At 41.1% G+C, this 24823-nt stretch overlaps 2 protein-coding genes across 5 annotated transcripts in view; one reads left to right on the forward strand and one right to left on the reverse strand.

Annotated features, from left to right (window-relative positions):
- Positions 1 to 553: 553 nt before the first annotated feature.
- LOC309373012 (translocating chain-associated membrane protein 1-like 1) lies at positions 554 to 19839 on the reverse strand. 3 transcript variants are annotated; one of them, XM_081917178.1, is made up of 12 exons: positions 19708 to 19839; positions 19436 to 19584; positions 14669 to 14729; positions 13364 to 13482; positions 12470 to 12586; positions 12314 to 12372; positions 10138 to 10222; positions 9709 to 9779; positions 8551 to 8655; positions 6962 to 7105; positions 5881 to 6038; positions 554 to 3853 (listed from the first exon to the last, which is right to left on the reverse strand). In XM_081917178.1, exons 2-12 carry the CDS (start codon positions 19553 to 19555, stop codon positions 3780 to 3782), a joined length of 1113 nt encoding a protein of 370 aa, XP_081773304.1. In that variant the 5' UTR covers positions 19556 to 19584; positions 19708 to 19839; the 3' UTR covers positions 554 to 3779. The 3 variants fall into 3 exon arrangements, with proteins under 3 accessions (XP_081773304.1, XP_081773303.1, XP_081773305.1); XM_081917177.1 differs by lacking the exon at positions 19708 to 19839 and having other exon boundaries at positions 19436 to 19701; XM_081917179.1 differs by lacking the exons at positions 19436 to 19584; positions 19708 to 19839 and adding an exon at positions 18801 to 19234.
- Positions 19840 to 19991: 152 nt separating this feature from the next.
- Positions 19992 to 24823, forward strand: part of ZMYND8 (zinc finger MYND-type containing 8) — an 81328-nt gene continuing 76496 nt past the window's right edge. Inside the window, exons 1-2 of one of the 2 annotated variants that reach the window (XM_081916660.1) lie at positions 19992 to 20097; positions 21369 to 21412. In XM_081916660.1, the coding sequence (XP_081772786.1) occupies positions 21405 to 21412 (8 nt within the window). In that variant the 5' untranslated portion in view covers positions 19992 to 20097; positions 21369 to 21404. The remainder of the gene's footprint in view (positions 20098 to 21368; positions 21413 to 24823) is intronic. The other variant, XM_081916663.1, reaches the window with a different exon arrangement.

Genomic DNA, 24823 nt, shown 5'->3' on the forward strand with positions numbered 1-24823 from the left:
ACATTTTCCTGTACTGGTCTTGCATAGAGTATGAGAAGTAATCATGTTATAGACTGGTTTCTTGCTCACTTGTAAACTGCAGTTATGTACTTTTAGTTCATTTATATCCTGCCACAAACATTTGTTCGGAAGTATATAGAAACAGCAGCACAGGTTGCTAGATATGCAGCCAATATCCAATTTTGCTCAAGCCCCCTTTCCAATCTTAAAAACATTCAGCTCTTGTGCACACACAAATGAATAACATTCATGTGCATCATACAGGACTGAATAGGCATTACACAAGTGTTGGGTTGTGTGCTCATGTAACACAACTTACCACTTTGCAGCAATGCAGCTGTTTGCAGACTGCAGTAATTCAAATATACAAGTTGAAGTGCTCAAACAATGTTTTAAAAAACAGAAGCCCACATATACACCAGACACAGATTTCTCAAACACGAATTTCTCCATCATCTCTCAACTGGCAGTAAATCAGTGCCAAGCGACCTGTGCATCAAGTTCTCCCACAGCAATACTTCAACAGACTAAGTTTCAAAACTCAACAAAAGTATCCTAAGGCAAAGGCACACTTTTTATTTAATGCATTTGATAGTACATAAAACATCAATTAGTGTGGTGCAATGACACAGGGCAGTATGATACTCAATTTTCAATTCCTTTCATGCTGCAACAGAATGACATTTTCTTTCCATTATACAGATATCAGGTGTACAAGCACACAACTATCCACACACATTTAAGGTAACATTCAGTTAAAACGATAACCAAAAAGTTAGGCTTTCTCGGGGGAAAAAAGAGACAAAGAAATCTGTCAGTGTAGAGGCTTAGAAGATTTATAGGTGCATGTTTGCAATTTATTTCTGGCCACTATGCAGTTATTGAACCATATTTTTTCACGAATATGAAACATAGTTCCCAATATGGAAGAGTGGATAGACTCCACAAATTCAAATGCCATAACCACTACCTTTTCCATTATTGATACAGTACATACATATTGTGTTAAAGTTCTAGGTTTGCCATTTATTTAAGAAAGCTGTTTGAAATTAGCTAACATAAAACATTTTAGACAGTACAGACTTCAACCTGTAAACCCACAGTGTCCACAGCTATCATCCTTAGGATGTAATAGTGTAACTGGCCTTTGGCCTCCCCTGTTACATAATAGTCCAGAACTATAAGCAAGTTGTTCAAAAAAACATAGTATTGCAAGCAGCACTGAACACTAAAATCAGGAAACAATATTTTCATCAAAACTGCTTAGAAGTTACTTTTATCAAATGAGGCATTCATCATTATACAAACAAGTTTTATTAAAATCATAAAAAAATATATTCTAGTTCAATGGTAAACATCTTCAGTAGAAATATACAGGATTGTGAGAAGTCAGACAAATTCCTATAATCTGCACACAGAAACAAGTTGGGAAACAAGAAAAATGGGCTCAAATCCTGAATAACATTTGTATACAACATACCAAAAAATATCCTATTGAATGATTTTATCTATGTAGCAACATCAAAGAACATGTGACAATGGTTTAATTGACTGTTAATGAGAAATAAAGAATGATTTGTCACTTGTTTGTCACAGAAGCGTGGTCAGAAGTGAGGTTTGATTTCATCACAGGACTGATGCAGATTGATTTCTGAACCAATCGTAACAAAATGGTTTGCCAATGTCACAGTAGATGGTTCTCCTGATATATAGCACATGGTAGCAAACCTTGCTTATTAAATATGTGTTTGTGTGAACATTAAAAACAACTCAGTGAGCTGTAATAGCTAACTGTGATTTAATTTATCATACAGTTTGTGTATGAAACAGGGACATCCCTGCTATCTGATGACCCTGCCATTGTGTTTCTAATGAAGGTACTTGAGGGATCTGTTTTAAGCATTTTTCCCCATCAAAGGCTTTAAGTGTAGTTGCTTTAAATAAGTACAGAGCTTTTGTGCATGTGATAGCTTCCCAGCTGAGTGTAGAGTTAAGACAACTCCATGCACTCTGGGAATGAACCAAGTAGGGGGGGAAATTGTGCTTATGGCAATGTCTGGTGGTTGGTATGGGGCTACTAGATACAAACTATGTTTGTAATCAGCAAGACTTTCAATAGTATATGGATCAAATTTTTATAGTGTCTTACAGACTTAAATCAGCTAGGAACATTTAAGCAAATTGTGTTAATGCTTTTACAGAATCCAAATAAATAGTAGGAAAAAACCACAATTAAATATTAATATAATTATATAGATTTCACAAAATTCCTATATAGCACAACCAATAGCACATATAAAGGGCAGAGGCTCTTACTGCTTCCTTGCTCACTCTAAAGTACAGAGCTTAGAATGGGCTTTCAGGATTGCAGACTATGTTTCCATTTGTCTCATTTACAGAAAATATTTCACTTCCTACTTCTCTAGAAAATAGCCTGGGAAAGCAGAAAGGGAAGAAGTTTCTAAATGGAAGCCTGAAAACAGTGCCCTGAAAGCAGTCCAATGAACCCAGTGGGGCTTCAAATTTATTTTTACTCAAGCTGCAACTGCTCTCCATGCTGCATGACAAAGATACTTCAATCAGTAAGGAGTTTAAAAACCTGCATGATGACATAAAATTCAGCTTGGTCAAAGTAAAAGAAGTAACACTGGACTTCTGGAAGCCAGCTGCAAGAGTCTAGTAAGCTCTTTGGGTTTTACAATGCTTCTCTTGAAAGGTTAACCATTTTTCTAAACCTTAATTATAATTGGATATTTTATCCCACAGCTGTGCTATTTAGTGATTATGCACATCTGTTATACTAACCACTGATGAAGTGTCTGTTTATGACATTGAAGAGCCAGGTTTAGCTTGTTTTGAAATAAGAAAAAAATATTGGTTGTTTGTTATACTACATAATAGAAGAAATCTGACTTAAATCTGAAATGATATGCGGCTCTGCTCGTTAAGCATTCATTTTTAGATTCATGAAACAGTTAATTGTATCTAAACCAACATAAAACAAACTTAAGCACCATGTGAAGAAGATTTAGTTTTGAAACTTACTTTTCAGGACTTCAAGAAGCCATGTGTATTTATATATAAATAAAGCCAGCTATGTGGGGTTTTGTATTAGGTAATTCAGGAGACCAATTCAGCAAAATCTGCCTTAATAGACTGCCTTCACAGTCATTTTCAAATACACAGTGTGGCCTCAAATGAACTAGCAGTTTTCCAAGATGAAGATATTCATTGATTTTATTCTCTTTCCTTAAACACTGTGTTTAACTATAGTTATCCAAATTATGAACTTTTAAAATAGGAAAACCATCTGGAATTACTTCTGAATAGACATTTCAGACAGTTTGAAAATAGTGTGGAAAAATTTTCTTAAAAAACAAAATGAAAAACCCCTAACACAACTTCCCGCCCAAGTCCAGAAATTAAAGTTTCTAAAAGCTTTATACTTAAATGAAATATTAATTATATTTTAAAGCTTCAAATAAAAGCAATGTCTGATTTATAAGCCTTCCATAGCGTTGAAGGATTTGTACTTACATTCAAGAGTAAGACAAATAATTTTTCAAAGACTGAAATTAATAGTGGAGATTGAGCATCTAGGTTAAATAAGCTAAAACTCATGTTGAAGTACAGTGTTCTCACCATAACTTTGTTTTGATGAATTTTTAAAATATATTATTTCAACCAGAGTCCTTTAGTGAACACAACTCTGGTAATGGAACATTTTCATTAATCACCAAAGTCTTCAATTAAAAGGTTGCTTTCACGTTCTATGCTCCTCATAACATTTTTGATTTTCTTTTTCTAGGTGATGTACCCTCTTCAAATTTTACTGCTCCATTGACAAAGTTAGCTGCAATAAAAAGAGAAGATTAATGCAACACCAATTTGTATAAACACAATATTGTAATCTCCTAAATTGTCAGGATTAGACTTGGATTATTACTTAAACATTCAAGTTTTATACTGGGTACCTTCTATTACATATGCCATAAATAATCTCAGTTCCTTTGTCACTCTCTTCTGCTACCCACCTCTGCAACTTATTGAAAATTCTCCCCTCTGAACATGTCATGGCATAGTCCTTTGAAGAACCATTCTTCCAGCAAATATCCCAAGCTTCACCTTACCAAACTGCTAGACTCCCCATCTCCAACTCAAGGATAAATTTAGAAGAAAGGTAGGTGGATATTCCTATTTCCCCATACAGCTTCCCTGTTCCCCCAATATTTGCTCCGAAACATTCTGATAGTTGGGAGGCAGCACCCGGGGCTGCAGGAGGGAGGAGGAGAATCACCAAAGAGCGTGTGAATCCCTTTTCTGCTCACAAGAGGACTCCACTGGATCAGATACTTTCATCATCAAAGGTACACAACCCGAGTTAAATCAGGGATTTAAAAACAACTAATAGTGCAATCCAATACAAATCAGTATACTCAAAAATAAGCTTCATTCAGTCCACTTCACATGTTAAGCATACACTACGCTGCAGCCCTAGATGAAGTTTGCTTTAGACTTAGCCAACAAGGTATACTCTGTCTCTACAGCAAGATGAATGGACTGAGGAAATTACATTCTAAAGGTAAAGGTACCCCTGCCTGTATGGGCCAGTCTTGACAGACTCTAGAGTTGTGCGCTCATCTTACTCTATAGGCCGGGAGCCAGCGCTGTCCGCAGACACTTCCGGGTCACGTGGCCAGCGTGACAAGCTGCATCTGGCGAGCCAGCGCAGCACACGGAAACGCCGTTTACCTTCCCGCTAGTAAGCGGTCCCTATTTTATCTACTTGCACCCGGGGGTGCTTTCGAACTGCTAGGTTGGCAGGTGCTGGGACCAAGCAACAGGAGCGCACCCGCCGCGGGGATTCGAACCGCCGACCTGACGATCGGCAAGTCCTAGGCGCTGAGGTTTTACCCACAGCGCCACCCGCGTCCCTAAATTACATTCTATAACACACCAACTCCAGTGCTAAGAAACCAAGCAAGTAACATGCTTTTCACTGGAAGCTGCCACTATAAAATTGCACATTCAGCCATCAATTGCTACATATACAAATCATGCTAAACTTTAGCTGTTAAGCAATGGTTTAGTGCAGGTGTGGCCAACCTTTTTCAGCCTGAGGGCTTCAATGAGGATTGAAGCCTTCATGTCAGTAGTGGGCATGACAAAAACACACTTAAACAGACCATACAGGTAGCACACTTAGGTTCACCAGATAATCACACAGGCACTCAGCAGAGGAGAGAAGGAGATTCCACTCCTTCTTAAAGCGCTGGGGCAAAAAGATGGGGAAAATGAAAGAGTTTCAAAGATCTTACTTCTGAAAAGTCCCACTTCTTCCTCTGGTGCAGTGTCTTTGTTAGGAGCTATAAGAGAGGAGGAACACTCCTGTTTCCCAAGCCTCTCCCATAACTTTGAACAGTGGCACTGTGCACTTTTCAGAAGTAAAATAAGCCACCGAATTTGGGAAGAGGTCACTCCTTCAGGAGGCAGGGTGGGATAAAAATTTAATAATAATTATTGGATCATATGTTTACTGCAATGTGCATGAGCTGAATGAGCCCAAGCTCTCCCCCCACCTTAATTTCAAAACAAGCCAACTTTGAACCAAGAGTTATGAAGCTTGTCTAAACCAACGATACTCGAGTTAAACCTTGATAGTGGACTTTCCCACAACAAATTGAGATGTAAAACACTGCCAAACTGGAAAAGTAAATGAAGTCAAATGTTCTACCAGGAAAGAGTGAGGGGAAGCACATGAGCCAGACACTCACTCCAGCTCATGTTTATCACAGTAAACCATGGTTTAGAACAACATGCCAATGTGGCAGTTATATTTTGTGACTGATAGCAGTATATCAGTATGAGGAATATACCTACCTTTGGATGACTCTTTCCTTGTTGGTTTAACCTTTGTGTTTGTTGTTTTCTTAGGAATTTGATTCTGAATATGCTCCCTCCATTTCTTTAATTGGAAATTAATGAATTTCCACATCATCCAAGCTTGGGTCAAACAGATTGCAGCCAGACAGCTAATTCTAGTAAGTTGAAAAATGTTATATGGAAATTAATACAACTACAAGCACTGAACAATAAATACGAAAAGTTTAGAAATAATGCATTAAATTGGCTCAAGTTATGTTGGAGGCAAGCATGTTTGAAATGATCTACATTTATGGAGTACTAAAGAAATAAAAATTACTCATGACATGCAACCACACCTTTGTTAAGAGGGATGTCACTTTCTTGTGCTTTTAGAAGCAACTTGATGTTTCTGAGTGATATGGATAATAACTATTAATAGACCTAACAAATATGGAGCAATATCCCTCTTGTTCAAGCAGAGGATGAACTTGTCAGAGATGCCAGGCTGGTCACTGCTGGAGACAGAATGCTGAAATGGCTGGAAATTATTTATGTCAAAACAGCAATTCATATATACTTTTGCTATCTAACATTATTCCATGTACTTCTGATTTATATCTTTCTGTGCTTGCACAAGAAGAAGCTACCAGCAAACTCCAAATAAGGAGAATATTCCCAATGTTCTGGGACAGAAGCAACAGCTGCCTATAAATCAAAGGGCATATTCCATAATTTACCATAGCTAGCATTGAGTACTGTTGTGTTTATCCTTCCCACCCTGAACCCAGGAAGGGGACCAAAAATAAAGGGGGTGGGGCTGAGCATACTTAGTGGGCATAGAATGCTGGCTATCTACTGGGGGGGAGGTTAAGAACAGAAAGAGAATGGAGTGGATGAAATCCTGAACAGAAGAACTCAAGATTGCAACATTTTCGTGCCAAGGTCCCGCTTAATCAATTAAGATAGATTTCAGATATCTCACAAATTACCTATCAACTTAATAAATGTAATATTTAAAGGAGCAATAATAAAAAACCAACAGTACATTTCCCCGCAAGAATAGCTAGTTATTTGCAATTTGTCAAATTCACTATACCTAAGAGTTAGTATGTTGAAGTTTCCTTCTGCTATGGAAAAGCCAGGATTTTCTGCTCTTGCCAGACCAAATCCAAATGTGAGAACTGACAAAGTTAGAGTCAGAAGGCGAGCCAATATGAACAGTAGAGCCCAGAGGGTAAATCTGAAAAGAAATTCACAGTAAGTATTACCCCCCAAATCAGTTGCTTCATGAACGCCCTAAATTACCAGATTTTTTTTAAAAACTGGGTCTTATAAACAATAATGTTATACAAACAAGTATACAGTACCAAGTTTTCTGACGTCATTTGTATATCACAAAAATAGCATAATAAATGTGGGAAAATATTTAAAACGTGTTTCATTATCAGTGGTCAATGTACAAGGTCTTGGTTCATGAATTGGTTTATAGAAGATGCATTCATCATGGTATCACATACACAGCACAACAAAACAATGACAAGAATCCGCCGACAGCATACAAATCAATCTGGCTAACCTGATTCAAAAATACACACTCAATCCCCCCCGCCAAATTCTCACTACAGCCAACCAAAGACAACCAACCACACCCTAAGCCACCCCAACCACTTTCACCACCAAAGAAATACAACCAGTGAATATTAAGAAAACCCATACAAGTAACGCTGTCACCCCCCCCTAAGTAGAAGAATAGAAGCATAATCACCTGACCCCACCCTCTCCCCTTTTTTCTTCCTAATTGTTTTTGTCCCCATGTCAGTTTCAGTTTATTGGTTAGTTTTTCCTAATAAGGCTGTTTCCCATACTATTTGATACCATTGGCCCATGCTTACTCCTGACAGGTCTCAAATCCAAATTACCAGATTTTAAGTTTCCTGAATACTGTACTGATAATTATCCTAAATAGCTGTTTAGAAAGGGCATCTAACAGATCCCATCATCGGAAGCCCCCGCAAGGACTTCCACTAGGGCTTTCCTCCATCCTCCATGCACTCCAGCAAATTGAATCTAGGGGTAAGACTAGAGAAACCTAGAACAGCACACAGGGGATGGAAGAGGGGGATTGTTCCATCTGGCAAGCTGAAAAACTTGAGTTGATGGAACAATCAACATAACATGACATTGAATTATTCTCAAGGAATCTGCTGTATAACAGTGTTTTCCACTGAGTGGCGCTTTCCACATCATATTACTTCTGCAATAAAAGTTTCAAAAACTTGCATCATGTGGCACAGGGCAACCCTGCTGTACACATGCAATATTTTAAAGCTGCAAAAGGCAGCACATTGTATAAGATGGGAAGAAGAGGAACATATAAGCCCTGAGAATCCTTTGAATCTTGGAGGAAGAAATTCTATAGATACGGGACTACCACTGAAAAAGGCCTTCACCTAGGAACTACCAACCTGCTCTTTCCCAGTGGCAAACTAGAGAACAGGGCCTCCAAGGCTGCTCTTAAGACCCAGGAGGCCCAAATAGATGCACACAACTAGTGAAATAACCTGGTCCCAAACCGAATGCTATTATGTTGGTAGCAGAAGAGGGTGAGGGGTAAAAGAAAGGGGTAGAGGGAGAAAATTAAAAGTTAATTTCATAATAGTAACAGTAATAATAAATAGAAATTACCCTTTTTGCTTATTCTCATCACTGAAGTAGAAAAGGCGTGAGGCATGAAAAATAAGTTCCACAAGGTAATGCGGTACCAGCAAAATTAAGCCCAAGCGATGCAGACTGAAATATTAAAAATAAATATATTCCTCAATATATTAACACAGTTCAAGATATCAGTAACTATTAGGCCAATGTATGGTCTAGTTACAGTACGGTTTGTTTTGCTACAGAAAAATCTGTTTTCAAATCCCAGCTCAGCTAAGATCAAATTATCTAACCATTGTTTCCCAATTGTGTCATTATCCTTATACAACATATAGGTAGTAGGGTTTAGACACATTTACTGAACATTTACTTTGCATGCTATAAAATACAAAGTTTATAGATACAGGCACCCCCCCACTTAAGCACACCCCACTTGAGCACAACTGTTTTTACATGGGTCACAGCTAAATAAAGCGGGCTTTCCCTTGCTCGGGGCTACTACCCACAGCAAATTTGAACCCTTGAAGCAGCTGAAGGGCAGCAGACTGCATAGAGTCCTCCCAGCGTGCAGGGAGCTGATCGCCTGCTTGTTTGCTCACCTGACTGCTTGCTTGCCTGCCTTTTGGCTAGGCCGACACAAACACTCAGCCTTCTGGGACTGTCCACCTGCCTCCCTGTCTGGGCTGCAGCACAGCAGCACTGGAACATGGAGGCAGCACAGGTGGTGGGAAGACAACATGCCCAGTGGCAGTTGCTCTCAGCTGCCCTTCTCACCCCTTTGCCTGGTTTGCAGCCAGATGCCACAGCCGGGATTGCTCGGCAGTCTTGGGATGGAGCCTGCACATACTGAGTGCCCCAATCCTCCACTGGGAAATGAGGTGCCTGCTTTTTCTCTTCCAGACCTTGCTTGCATTTTGGATTGGGCAGCAGGAGGAGGGGAGGAAGCCAACTTGCCTAGCCCAGCCTTGTTCCCCTGATGCTCACCCAGTCCACCTCACTACTGCCTCTCCATGGGGGAGAGTGCCAACTTCCAAGCCTCCTTACTCTGGAGTCACTTCACCCACTCTCTCTCTCTCTGTCCCTCCCTTTCTATTAAAGTGGGGTGCTCCCCACTTTACCCAATTTCAATTATGCATGCGGGGCCCCGGAACGTAACCCCCGCGTAAGTGGGGGGACGCCTGTACTTACTTCAAAATGTAGGCACCGGATATGTGAACAATATAAAGACAGATGTAGTACAACTGTCTAGGAATATCTTCCTAGAATTATATGAAAGAGGAAAAGGAGACATGTTACACTTTAAAAAGACAAAAGAAACAACTCTGCACAAGCTGTGTGATCTTTCATTGTTCTTCATACTTAAATTAAGAAATGCAGATTGAGTTGCAGGCATTAACTGCGTCATTTTGTCCTCACAATGTCTTCCAGTGCTATTTTCTTGGGTTCTGGAAAGGGAGGGCAGCAACGTTAAGTTATCCCCATTTCATTCAAACGTCTCCTTATTTGGAACACCCACCATTTTCTTTGTACCCAAGATCTAGTTTGCTGTTTTTTGGCCTAAAGTTTTTATATGGTAGAATATTAACAATAAAAATATGGTGAAATTGCAATTCATACCTTTCGAATCTTTTGGAAGTACAGTTCTGGCAGTGAATGAAGCCAATAGGCAATTTGACAGATATAGAAGAATTTAACCTGAAAACTAAACACACACACAAAATAATTATAAAGTCAAAAACAGTGTTAACCTAACTCATTCAACCATTACACTCACCAGGCCAATTTCGACTCTGCTATCTAGTGAACAATGTGCCTTCTTCCTAACTTTCATGTCATGGGGGGAGGGATGGGGGATAATCCAAACAGTTTCAGTAACCTTCCAGTTCTCATGCTGGGAGGAGGGCAGGGCAGGGATTGCCTGGGACAATGTGGCATGAGTGAACTGGCAGTAAAGCACACCATGCAAGTTGGAGTTAACTCTTTATTAGCAATAACACAATCTGTACAGACTTGGCAAAGTGTCAGGCCTAATGAGTACAGCAGCTCATCCCCGGTAAATCTTGCCCCAGGGATCAGTCGCTGAGACTGAAAGTCTCTGCCTCCCTTTGCCCCTTTCATGCTTCATCTGGTTCTGGGAGACCAGGGGGGAACAGAGCGTGTCACAGCAGGAGAGGGAGACACCTGTGACTCTTCACCAGCCTGGTTCATCTCTGCCTCTTCACCTCCCTCCTCCCATGCTTCAGCTTCTGCCTCTGATTCTGGACTTCCCTCTGCCACAGACTCTCCTAGCTCACTAAACCATGTTACCTCTTCAGCTTCCAACAGCTTCTCTTCCTAGCATTCTCCCTCTGACTGCTCATCGTCCCATCAATGGTTACTCCCACCATTCCTCTGCATCCAGGCAGCCCATGACATCACCCTTACCAGGCTCCAGGGCAAAGAAAGTTCCATGGGAGTTTTTTGCCTGCCACCACCCAGTATCAGCTGAAGCTGATATACTCTCCAAAAGAGAAATATGTGGGGAGAGGGAAGCCTCTTCAGCTATTGCTGAGCAAAGGGGTTTTAATTCCTATAACTAAGCATCAGCTGAAGCTGGATTGCTCCTTTGCTGTAGGGGAAAGGCACTTGCCCCCAAGGCAGAAGGGGAGAGAAATCTTGCAACTGTATTTTTTTGCTTTGTTAGCAAAGTCAGTCAAGAATGTAGACCTTGCTCATACAATTTGACTTTCTTGATTAAATTAATCTGCAACACTCAACATTCATAGAAAAACTCCCTAATATTTTATTTTAATGAATGTTTAAATATTATGTATACAAGTGAAAGATAGCAAGGGCACTCTACCACATACTGTAGCCTGACAAATGCAATCTCAATATGCAGGCCACACTTAATTGGCATAGTCTTTCAAATGTTCCTGAAAAAGCATAGCAACCATTGGATAAGAAGATCCCTCCTCTTATGGACAAGGAATTGGGGACAGGGTGTTGGCAACCAAAAATAGCTGTCACTACACTGGCAGTAGATCCCACTTGGATCTACATTTGTACTGGGTTTTTTTAAATCTATCAAGATATGGGTGTGAAACAGACAATGAAATAGGAAGGGCAGTAAAATCCCAAGCCCCTCTGAAGAGCTTCACAGTGGACTGGACAGTGGAACAGCAGACTAAATTCAGCCTAAATGAAAACTAATGTACAATCCTACATACATAATGGAGTCTAAACTGCTTGCATTAGGAAAGATCTTGGTTGACTGCAAATGGATTCTATTTGCAAAGTCAAACATAATTTCAAATACTGGTAAATATATCAGCAAATATTGTAAACTATTATATAAAACTAGGATGAATATTCAGATACTCAAAAGAATGCATGACACAGATTGTGTAGGGGGAAATTTTAAGTGTATTATAGGGAAGGGGACATTGCAGATGGGACTTGTATACCTGCTGCCCTCTTCATTCATTCAAAATGAATGGTTGAAGAGGGTTAGTCTTATCCCCTGTCCCCCAATTCAAGAGAACATAACAGAGTCACAAGAGATGCAACTAAAGTAGACCAGCGACTGTTACAATTTCTTAAAAAAGGAAGGTTAATTTTTTTCCATATATATTAGCTTCTGGAGAGAGAAAAATGCAACTGAGGGGGAGGTGACAACACAAATGTATAAAACTATGATTGGAGATTAGACACTGTAAAGATGTATTCAACATGAAGAACATCAGAAAGTTAATTGAACAAGTAAAGCAATATCCACTAAAATCAGATGAAGGAACACAAGAACAACACTTACAACATTCGAGAATGAGGGTAATCTTTCCACAACAAAGTTGGATTGGTAGTGAATTCTTCCTAATGGGGAGAAATATACAGGTAAAAGAAGTGATCATATATTTTGTGCTAACATGTATGTTGAAGAAATTCTAGAAAGATAACTTGACTTACTTACTGCAGACAAAATACTGGCTCCCCAGACAAATGAAAACAAGTAGAAAACTGCTAGTTGCCCTGATTCGTTGAATTTGCTATGCTTTGTTTTTGACAAGTGGAGACGTCTATTAATTTTCTAGAAATTAAAAAACAAAAACATGAGCAAGAGTTTACACGAGTTAGGAAGTTGGTGTTTTTCTGTACTGATTACGCTATCTGGATAATCTAATATCAGCACAACGTCAGTGCTTATCTTATCTTCTCTATTTGTATTCCAATGCAATAAGGCTATAAATTGGACTTTTAGCCTTATTAGCCAGGTCAGCAATATGACTATCATCCACAGCAATTCTACCCTATCAGAGTAGCCCTAATACTCAAGTGTTTGTAAAAATGTAACATGCTGTGCCCCATACTGGCTACTGAACCTCACACAGTGCAGAGCCCAATATGTACAGCTTATGACATACTGTATAGCTAAAAAGGGTAATAGGCAAGTTCCACTGGAATGGTGGCCAAGCATGCATACAATATGGTTACTGGTACTAGTATCTCTTCTTGACTGACAAAGAATCAATTTTCTGGCTCAGCAATGAGAGGACAGTAAGAGAAGTCTCTTACACAGAGACAGGGAAGCTGTGGGCTTCCAGGTGTTGATGGACTCCAACTCCCCTCACCCTTGGCCATGCTGGCGAGGCCTTATAGGAGTCAGATTCTGACGAGCCACAGATCCCCAACCCCTGCTCTAGCAAGCCTTGCAGTGACTCATTGAATGAACAGTTTGTTGATTTCTGGCACCGAATATCAAGTACTTCATGACAAGTACTAGATGTATTTTTTAGAAAGCCATCTTAAGAGCTAAGAACTTATCAAACCCAAAATATGTACACCCATCTAATAATGGTCAACTTACATCTAGTATGTATTCCTGAATCACTGCATGAAGAATAATGGCTATAAGCATGTAGAAAAAGATGGTGGCCACGTCTTTTGGACCATACTCATAGAAATGTACCGGCTCAGGCCTCTCATCTGAAATGCATAACATCTTATTATTACAACAGAATCCAGCTGTATAGAGTTCACTTGGAAAACCATTAGGCAATAAAAGAAAACAAAAATGGTTTTCATCAATGTTGCTTATCTTAGATCAGTTTTAGAAACTCATAAGCCAATCTCCAAATGGCACTTTTAGCCTAGGTTGTGGTCACCACAACAATATCTAGGCACTATTTCTCCCGGTGGTGTTTGTTGTTTATCCTTCATTTTTTTTATTATTTTCAGTTCAATACCACTTTATATTTTAAAGAAAAAATCTCAAATTGATTTACAACACATTAAAACATCAAATAATCCAGAATAAAACAAATTCAAGCTTCAAGGAAAGTATTTCAGATCCTTCTGTAAGTGACATTTTACTTTCCTCCTTTTTATTTCCAGACATAATTTATATAGCTTCCCCTTAGCAGACGTACTCTAGGAAGTCAGTATGGTATAGTGGTTAGTGTCGGACTAGGACCTGGGAGATTAGGGTTCAAATCGCCACTTAGTCAGGAAGCTCACTAGGCGACCTTGGGCCAGTCACAGTCTCTTAACCTACCTAAAAGGGTCGTTGCAGGGATTAACTGAGGAGGGGGGTGAATTAACCATGTACTCCTTGGAGAAAAAGGTGGGATATAAATGCAATAAATAAGCTCTTCTGCTTACCTGTTAAGAAAGCTGGAGGGGCCAGCCAGATGGAGATATCAATTGCTAACTTGGCATCCAGAGATCTCCACATGGTCGCAATTGGACCCACACCAGTTGCAAAGCGCGCCCAGTGTCTGGCTAATTTCTAATGTCTTAGATTTCTATGATGAATTATTCAAGAAATAACTGGATAACAATTCAAGACATAGGAGTATGGGCTATCTAGGATTAAAGGAATTTAAAAGAAAGTCTTCTCTCTTGCATTTTTAAGTCAGTGAACTTGTTAATGTTTTACAGCCTCAAAGACATATACATGCATAGGATCAGGCTGTACTGCAGAATCAAAAAGATTATAAATGAAGGCTGCAATCCTATACAAACTAAGGAGTAAGACCCACTGCACTCAACAGAACTTACTTCTGAGTAAGCATGCACAGGATTGCACTGTAAATAATTGGCATGAGATGTATCAGTGTTTTATTGCATAAATCAATGGCCAACCATGCAGATGATTTTGTTTTACTCTTACCTGTGGTGTATGTAACATTGTACTGAACAGTAATAAACATAATGGCATATTTGGCTGTAACCTAAAATTTAAAACAGAAGGCAAATTAGCAAGCGCTTACATCACTTACATGTTTCCTAAAAGCTGCCACCGTAAAGTTTTTATCCTTTGTTTTAACACACAACTTTCTGGCTTTCAGTCTTATTATATTTATATGCATCAGAGATGGTAAACATTCACTTGTCTAGGATTATATCACCAAGTTTAAAATTGGGCCATACCAAGGGCTGACACTGATGTAACACTGACAGTCCCTTAAGAGATCAGAGTCACAAGATTGTGCTCTCTGATGTGCAAATCCTCACTCCTGTGAGTTTTACTCACAGTTAGTCATTATGTCTATAACTGATGTAAAACGTGGTTAACACACTAAGCTGGGTTTGATCATGAGGAGGACCCAAAGCTAAGTTTTGACGTTGGCTCCTAAGTTCTTGTTATGAACAAAACCAGCTTAGCATTAGTCATGCTTAACATGTGCAGGCATCAATAACAAATAAATAAATAAGAGTAACGATAGGATAAACCGGGGCCTAAAATGATAGGAAACATGAGAGTCCAACCCCAGAACCATGGTTAAGGGACAAAAAGTGTTAAATTGGCAAAGGATCCCCAAAATACACATTAATACAATGTTTACATGCTTGCCATTTTATTTTTGATACACAGAAGCATGCACATTACATTCAGGCCCAAATCTCCTTTATGATGCAGGCACAGTTGTTCAGAGGATAGTTCAAGAAACAGGGATGGGAATTATTTCCTCAAGAGAGACCAAAACAGCATGGAAGCAAAGGTAAGTATCCTTTCCTGGTCTACCTTCAGCAACAGGCAGCTAACCAACACAGGCTTCTTTTAAAACTTTCCTGGATTGAATATTGTAAATGGAATCTTCTATGCCAGGACACATGCAATGATTTACAGCCAATGACAATGGTAGGATTTTTCTTAGTATTTTTGAAGCCATATTCATTTCACTCAAATAAATAGGGAGACTACAAACACAAAATGCTTCTCTCTAAAGGCAGAATACAATTCTACATTCAAAAAAACAACTACTCTCTACCTACAGGAATGAGTATCATCTTATGGTCACAGTCCACCAAGGAATTAAGTGCTACCCAATTAAGTCAAAACCTCCCTAACTCTCTGCTAGTTTGTAGCCCAAATATTTAAGGAAACAAATCATTTTATTACTATGTAGCACTTGGTTGTTTGAGGAAACCATACGCTCCATAAGGAAATGCATTTTAAGGCATCAGATGTGTTAAAAGAACAAGTATATGGATGTATAATATAAGGCAATATCTGCAGCTAGAATGTCACTGAGGATCTTTGCACCTTCACCATTAGCAGAAATAAAGAAAAGTATATAAATTGAATTAGAATGCTTATATTGCTACTGTAAATCCAACATCAAGTTCCATCTGGAAGATATTCACAACTTGAAAAACTGAAATTCCAGTCATAAACATAAGTCTATTATACACTTGTACTTAATGTATTGCAGATCTAAGAGTACAACTGCAGTTCGCAGTCTGATTATATTAACGGTCTGCTACAATCCTCCTCATACGAGCACTACATTGAGTTGTATTTATGAGCATAATTATGCTAAATCTTCTGGTTGTATTTTACTCTAAGACCAATTCAAACACCTTGCTGAGCAAAGGTAGAAACTGATTTCCCTATTGTAACTTTCCCGTTTTTACAATGGCCTTAGATTTTAAAAAAGCACCACTTCATCTTCAGACCATCACCTTAGCCATTGCAATTCTTTTGTCATATAACAGTGCTGTGCAATACCCAGATTACATGCAAACAGAGCAGTGAAGGTAAACCCTCCAAATGTTACTGGTCTTCAACATCCATGTAGAGAACCAGAGTTCCCTATCCCTGGGCTAAAGTTATGTCTAGATCCACATGTCTTTATGACTAGAGTAAAAACTGTAGTGGAGAGGAAGTTGCTGGATCTGATCAACTCTTCCCTAACCCCCAATTGGTTGACCTTCCCCTGCTGCTCCCTGTGAACTTCCTCTGTATCCTTCAACATTCATATTTGTATGTTGTTCTAGGATCATAGCATTGCCCCTTTCTCCCGATTTACTCCCCCAATCTGTTTACTAATTCCTTTGCTGTTAAGACTGCCTCAGACTGAGCTGGGATTCTTGAAAAGCACATGGGAGGCTTTTCAACCCTACATATCCCTCTCTTTACTGTTCATTGATTTGCCTGCCCACCTCTACTTAACATCATGTTTGATGGCATTTTTTGAAAACAGGGCACAACTGTGACACAGTCATTTTATATCAAATCTAAGGTGTGCAAAAGTAATTCTGAGTCTTTTTCTAAATTCCATTTTGCAGGTTTATGAGTCAGTGATGAACATGCTTATGTAAATTTGGCCACTCTTGAGACTTAACTGCTTAAAAGGCATGTTAAGTTGTTTATATTAACAGTATCCCATGTGGAAAGAACAAACATACACATCTTACACCTTTTTATCACAATTAGTTTACCTGCTGCTTGAACCAAATGGGGCAAAAAGCATTCTTTAAGCAATCAACCAACCACATTAACACAGCTTTCCGTAACTTTTACACACCTCATTCCTTCTGAATAGCGTGCACCCTATTAGCTTTCTAATGTTGGTTGGCAACTATCTGTTTTGAGAGACAATGGAGTGCACCAAACTCTGCAGGAGTTTGGTGCTGCAGGAGTTGCCAGATGGAGGTGTACAAGGCACCATCCAACCATCTTAGGAATTCCACTCCGGATTTGTGTAGGGCTTACTCCTTAGCCTTTTGTTCTCCCAGCAAAATCCCACAAGGCAATGGAGCGTTAGGATCAGAGTTTTCCTTCTTCTAGATGGCCTACCTTCCCAGGTTAATAAGCCTCATGTGCCCCTCACTTCCCTCTACAGCACATGCAGAAACCGCCTTCTTGACTGTTGAACCCACTATTGGTCTCATCTGCTCTATGTGCTGGAGCCTAACTTACTGAGGGTTTGAGACCAATCGGATACCCACACCTGGTTTAGCTGCCAGATGAAGCCATTTCTGGGGTGTATTTACATGCTGACAGCTTCTAGGAGCCACAGGTGACAGCTGAGCCCATTGCGGACAAACTATCACAGGAGCGTATGTCCCCTACCAAAGGTACTACGGCTCCCCTGACACTCCATACACCCTTTCTAATGTAGCATAGGGGTATCAACAGTTATACTTATGTTATAATCAATGCTACGATAATAGGTGTCATGCCAAATATACACCTAATAGCTGCATTTGGCATACCACACGATTGCCAACTCACATAAACATATGACAGTCCCTCAAAATGTACACATACAAACAATGCTTAACACAGAAAATGAGATACTGTACTGAGTTCTGGTCCTCCTCAAACTGGTGCCCCTCCAGATGTTTTGTACTACAACCCCCATCAGCACTGGCTGACTGGAAGAGAGACAACCAGATTGGAAAAGGCTAGTCTAGAAATACTAACCTTCAAATCTAGCTTCTCATTAAAGTTTAGTAACCAATGAAACTTGAGATTCCTTATACTGACTGAGGTCTGTTCTTATCGTACACCGTAGAACTGAGCTTCAGTGCTGAAAATAGATGCCAAGGCTGGGATTGCAACACTGTGTGATCAGCTCTAGAGAGCAGCCAAGCAGATTATACACACTCTCTCTCTCTCTGGCGTTGAAAATGGAGGATGGGGCAATTTCGAATACAGTGGTAACTCGGGTTACAGACGCTTCAGGTTACAGACGCCGCTACCCAGAAATAGTACCTCCAGTTAAGAACTTTGCTTCAGGATGAGAACACAAATTGTGTGGTGGCAGCAGCAGGAGGCCCCATTAGCTAAAGTGATACCTCAGGTTAAGAACAATTTCAGGTTAAGAACGGAGCTCCAGAACGAATTAAGTTCTTAACCCGAGGTACCACTGTTTTATGAACTTAATCCGTTCCGGACGTCCGTTCTTAAACGAAGGCGTGCTTTCCCATAGCAGTAGGGGACTCAATTTACAAATGGATCATACTTGACAGGAAACGAAACCTGTTCTCATTCCAAGGCAAACCCCCCCTACTTCCGGGTTTGCAGCGTTCTTAATTCAAGTTGTTCATAAACTAAGCTGTTCTTAAACCAAGGTACCCCTGTATTAGTAGAGGCAAGACAAAACTTTCAGGGAAGGGGCGGGGGGGGGCTTTGCCTCCCACTTTGCCTTATCTAGCGCTACATTAACCCAAAGGCATCTATCGCTGCTATGCCGAGAAATCATTTAGTTGTGGGGTGTTGTTGCTCTTCTTATCAGTTCGACCACCGATAATTTATATCCCACCTCACCCCACCCTTCCCTCTCCCGACAGAGGGTCTCTAACATGTGGCTTGGCTTGCTTTCACGAGTCATCTGAGCAAAGGACTCCGTGCGGGGGGAGGGAGGGAGGAGCGGTATGCGAAGCCGGCCCCGGCAGGGATCACGTCGCCTCCCTTGCACAGAGGAAGAACGTGAACGGGCACACGTAGAGGGGGCTGGTGAGGATCGCCAAGGAAAAGGAAGCGCCCGAGCCGAGATTTCGGAAAAGGGCGGGGCCGCGCGCGGAGGAGGGGGAGGGGGGAGGAAAGGGGTGTGCCTCAGCCGAGAAGCCCGCACTCCGCTACTACGCTGACCACCCTACCGCCCCCCGCCCTCGCTCGCCCCCAGGCCCTACACAGCGCTGATACCTCGAACATAAGCCCCAAGAGGAGGCCCATGGCCAGGCAGGACACGGCGTCCGCGTGGTTCTGGATAACGAACTCATGGCTCAGGACTGGCGGGCTCTTATTCTTCTTCCGCAGCCCCATTACTGAGGAGGCTTGTGAGGCTGGGGAAGCTCCAGGCCCCAAAGTGGAGGGGAAAGAGAGAAAGAAAGAGAGAGAGAGATGAAGGATGAAGAACACCCGGCAGTCCTTTAAAATAAATAAAAAAACAACTCCTCAACAATCCCCCCCCTCACCTCACGCCTAGTAAACACCAACGACTTTCACCCTTTCCACAACTCTGGCCCGCCTCCTCCCTCCGGGGGTCGTCCAATCGCCGCGCAGGGTGAACCTGATTGTCGGCTTCGGCGGCTAATCGCTTGCCTCGGCTGCAGCTTGCCAGGGGCGGGGACTCGGGAATCGGGGAGGGAGGGAGAGGGGCGGTTGAGGGAGGCTGCCCGACGCTCGAAACGGCTGTTTGAGGAGGGAGGCGGGGTTCGCGTGAGTGGCACCTGAGTGCGGCCACTCGTTGGCCCCCGGAGGTGGAGCCTGCGCCGGGTCCAGCCACCTGTATCACTTGCTCTGAGCTTTCGGGAGCGGAGGCAACATCCTGCGAGGAGTTTTTAAGAGAGAAGAAAGAGCGTCAGGTACCGGTTGGGGGTGGCGGGGCGGGCTTGTTGTTGTTTTTTGTTTCCCTTATGTGGTAAAAATTCTCAAAATATGCGTCCTGGGCTTTATCACACAAAAAAACCACAAGCGAGCCACTTTCTGAAAATAAGAAGGACGTGCAGACCCCAATCCTGAGAGGAAGCTTTTTTGGGTTCCTTTCTTTCCTCAGAAACTTAGCCCTGTTGAAACGTGAGGGGGCTTTACGTAGGCCTGAATCCGGCTCCCAAAGCAGGGCCCCGCAGCTGGAGGAGTAGCAGAGCACGTGTTTCCCTTGGGAAAGTTCCCAGGTTTCATCCCAAGCATCTCCCTCAGAAACATGAGGGAGCTTTGGGGGGGAGGGCGGACGGACGGGGAATGGGTCATGGTAGATCTTGGCCCCCAAACCCTGGAGGGTCGGAGAAACAGACCGCCACATTGCTCAGCGTGAGGCTGCTATGAGGAGGCTGCTTTCCTTCGTTCCCGCATCTTATCAGTGTGTGGCCTGGTTTGTTGTGTTTGCTTCTTTCCAAAGCCTTTCTAGTCTTGCTTTCAAATCCGGATTTCCGCAGCAGCTCACAGAATGATAAAACTCATACAAATAGCGCAGGCGAGAAAGGCTTCAGTTAATGAGGATTTCCACTTAAGATTTAGTTGACTTATAAATGGGGCCTGCAACAAAATGTTGCAGTGTGAAGCACACTCTAAAGATTTCCAGCCAGCCCCATCATTAGGCTGAGTGAGGCAAAAGAAGCTGGGGGGGATGGAACAGTGGTAGCCCCCCTTCCCTGCTTCTGCAGATCCTCCAGAGCCACCTGGCCATTCCATTCTGTTAGAGATCAGAGCTATGTGTGCCACAATTTGTTGTGTTTCCCTCAATCAAAATTTTGCTGTCTTCAGGTGTACTGGAGGGTAAGCAGTACTGATATGTCAGAAACTTTCTGTATGACATTTCATTGTTTGTTTAATAAACTTAAAGTTCTGGGTAAAAGGAAAAATGCCTACCAGATTCTTAAGACCTTATTAGCTCCATATAAGAAAGGATGAAATTAATGAGGAACCAAAACCAAAAAAAGAATATAGGAACAAATGCTGTGGTTGTCTTCTGTTTTGCAAATATGAGTATTTTGTGTTTCTCTACCAGTAGCTTAGTTTAATTGAATATTGGTGTGTAAGACTTTATCATAAACCAAACATAGGGGAAAAAGTAACACTGATTTGTTTTCTCCTGCATCTTAAATCTAAAATCTAATTCATCTGGTTTGTTTTTCAGGGTTGTAAAAGAAAGCCACACAAGAACTTGGTTGTCATGATGGGGTAAGTGTAGTCACCCTCAAATGACCAGGTCTAATACATGGAAGTTGGAGTGACACAGATTAACAAGGTCTGGCAGCCAAACTGAAGGGCTACCAACTGTTTCAGGACACAGATTGGAAGGTGAAGCTTTTCTAAGCATGGTGACAGGGTCAACCCAGTAAATTTTGGTGCCTGAGGTGAACCACAAAATTGGTGCTCCCCTCCCAGCGAGGGAAGAGGGGTTGATATACATTAGGAACAAGGGAGCAGCGAATAAAGATCTACGGTACATCAGGATCTGCTGCCTCTGTGGATCCTGCCTCCTCCTAAGGCAGTTGCCTACCTTGTGTCATGCATGGGTGGATTGGTCCTGCATATAGATAAGCAATGTAGCCAGTGTTTGCAGATCACACTGCTGCTAAAAAGCTCATAACAGGCCAGGCAGAAGTCTGGCAAGCCAAAATCCCTAAGGCGTTTTACCAAATAATTTTATTGAAATGAATCAGGTTCTATAATACCATTGTTTAGTCGTGTCCGACTCTTCGTGACCTCATGGACCAGAGCACGCCATTAGGAATTTGTATAACTTAAGAAAAAACTTGCCAAATTTGCATCTTAGTAAACTTTCTCTTGTAACTTGCTGGCCTAGGAAAGCTGTAGTAATGTTGTTATGTTTGCATGGGCATAGGTTCAATGTAAGCTTTAACACTTGATTTTTTAAAAAATGTATTGATTAAACATGTATCTCCCAATATTCAGTTCTTGTTCTGATCATATATTCAGCAGTGTACATAAAGTCAACATGCAGTAGGAAAGCAGAATCACACCTCTGCATCCTCCCTTGGGATTGGTAGAGTCTAAAAGTTATATACATGTATTTGTTCCTATGTACGTGTCCTATTTATGTGCATTTTTAGCAAGTCTCTCCTGTATTGAGCTTTAAAGTTTGTGCATTTCTGATAGGCGCATATTGAACTGCATATGTGATGCTGACATGTGAAGTGGAGACAGGAAGGAAGTGTGTGCATATGATTCCAATGTTGCTCCATGTGTTGATAATTTCTTCATTCTTTTTATATACTTTGACCAGTGAGTGACTAGAGCCTCTGTGTGATCTGAACAAACTAGTTATTTTGTCCTCTCGTTGACAGAAGGTCAGATATAACCAATGTAGTAAAAGGTTTTATAGATAATAGTAAAAGAGCTTTGCATGTTAAAACAATCTGTAATATTTGCTGGAGGGAGCATGTGTACCTGCCATGTGGTGCCTCATTTCAGTCATCCTATTGACATACGTTAGCGGTGATGGCCAAACTTGGCCCTCCAGCTGTTTTGGGACTACAATTCCCATCATTCCTGATCGTTGGTCCTGTTAGCTAGGGGATGATGGAAGTTGGAGTCCCAAAACACTGAAGGGCCAAGTTTGGCCATCACTACCTTAAAGGTTGCAATAGCTGCTCCTGAAAAATGTTTTGTTTGTAAAGCTTTTTATTCCTTTTTATAATGTAGATAAAACAATTATAAGGATGAAAATCAAAAGATGAAAAACAAAACTATAAAACAGACATGGAGAATGTGTAGTTACATATGAGTTAAAATAATAACGTCCAAGTAAAAACTACCAACTTTAACAGATCATGAAGTACCGGTACATTTCCAGATTTGTCAGGCCTGTGACGAAGTTTGTCTTGAAAATGGTAGTTCCACTGTATATGTCATAAAGGAATCCCAAATCACATAAAAATTGTCTGGAGGTTCTAGTCCTTGCTGAAATCTCAAATTATGGATTATTTTCTCCATTATAGCTATATTTCAGAGTGAGTGGTACCAAGCGTCCAGTGTAATATTTTAGGCTGTTTCTCATTAAGCTGCAGTTACTATTCATGCTGCCAAGATTTCTGTGCTACTGATAGTCATTTACTTAGTGGGTTTTTAAAAAAAGAGTGGTATTCAGAAGTGAATGACATTTTCTGCAGAGCGGTATAGTAGGAACCTGCTTTTCCTGTAGGGAACAGTGAATGTGATCTGTCAGAGTGTCAGTTACTAAATAATATGTTTAGTGCTTGATAAAGTTTCCCTCTGATGGGTACTTAAATTAACACTTTTCATACTAGCTAATCAATGACAGAAATTTCACACAAATGTGTTAATCTGTGACAGACATTTCAGAGATAAATATGGTCTGGTTGAACCCAGGGGAAAAGACTCTTCCTTCAGATACTAATTAAGGGCCTTTCCACATTTATCATTGATAGAGGTATAATTTATGGGGGGGTTGGATTTTTTTTGCTATACTGTCACATTATATTGTCTTTATTCAGCTAGTATTCCACTGTACTAATACAATGTTTTTTCTTTGAAAGATCTGGAATGGATTCTCAATATTTTCATTTGTGTGGCATGCGTACAAGCGTCATCCAGGTTTCTATGTGGAAGGGGAGGTGGCTATTGAGCGTGATTTGGGAGGCATCTGTTTTATGCCACTTTCTCTGACCAGTATGACGATACTGAGTCAAAGTACAGGCACACACACCCTTACACATGTTCTATTCACGTGCTACCCCATACATGTGTGACACTGGGAAATAATTAAATAGAACCATGCCAGGAAATGGAGGGAGAGAACTAGAGAGGCATTGTAATTCCTGAGGAGAACCTTATTGGAGCCCAAAGAGGGCATCAGTGAGGGAAGAAGCAGCCCCGAAAACACCTGGGGCAGAGCAGAGATTTGTTTAGGCTGCTCAGCCTCCCCGCCTGGCAGCTGACATGCAAAATAGTGTAGCAGCAGCTGCTTTGCCACACATCCTCCAGCTTGCCCAAGGACTTCAGCTCTTTTTGAAGAGAGAGTTGTGTGGAAAGCGAGGAGGAGAGAGAGCTGGAGAACAGGAAAAAATGGGTGTTCAGGGACTTTATAGAGGGTGTTCCACCTTCATATGATTTCACTTATGTGCTCTGGGCCCCAGAACGTAACCCTTGCATAAGCCGGGGGGGGGGGCGGGTGAGCTCCTGGACTGGCAGCAATTATTGGCTGTGGACAATAACCAGGTTTGTCATTGTTCAGCTAGACATGTAGTTCCTCTTTTAATCTCCTATATTTCCACAAGATTAGAATTCTGGAATACTAGACCTCCCCTCCCCCCAACATGCGATGGAAAGGCGACAGGTTTTTCATGAGGTTATTCTGGCCTCTCCGTAAGATCATCAGTGCACCTCACGTCACCAAAAAAGCATCAGTTGCTAAAGAAGACACCTCTGAGATGTTTTCGATCTCTTGTAATTGAATACAGGTGTTAAGAACTGCTATGAGCTTATATTTGGCTGAACTGACTGAAGAAACTGGTTTCATTTCAATTTCTAAATATCCTGCATCCTATTCAGTTGAGTTCTTTATTTAAATGAACTATAAGGCTTAGAAAATCAAAATCATTCTGT

This window comes from Podarcis melisellensis, assembly GCF_964234715.1.
Source record: "Podarcis melisellensis genome assembly, chromosome: 6".
NCBI lineage: Eukaryota > Metazoa > Chordata > Lepidosauria > Squamata > Lacertidae > Podarcis > Podarcis melisellensis.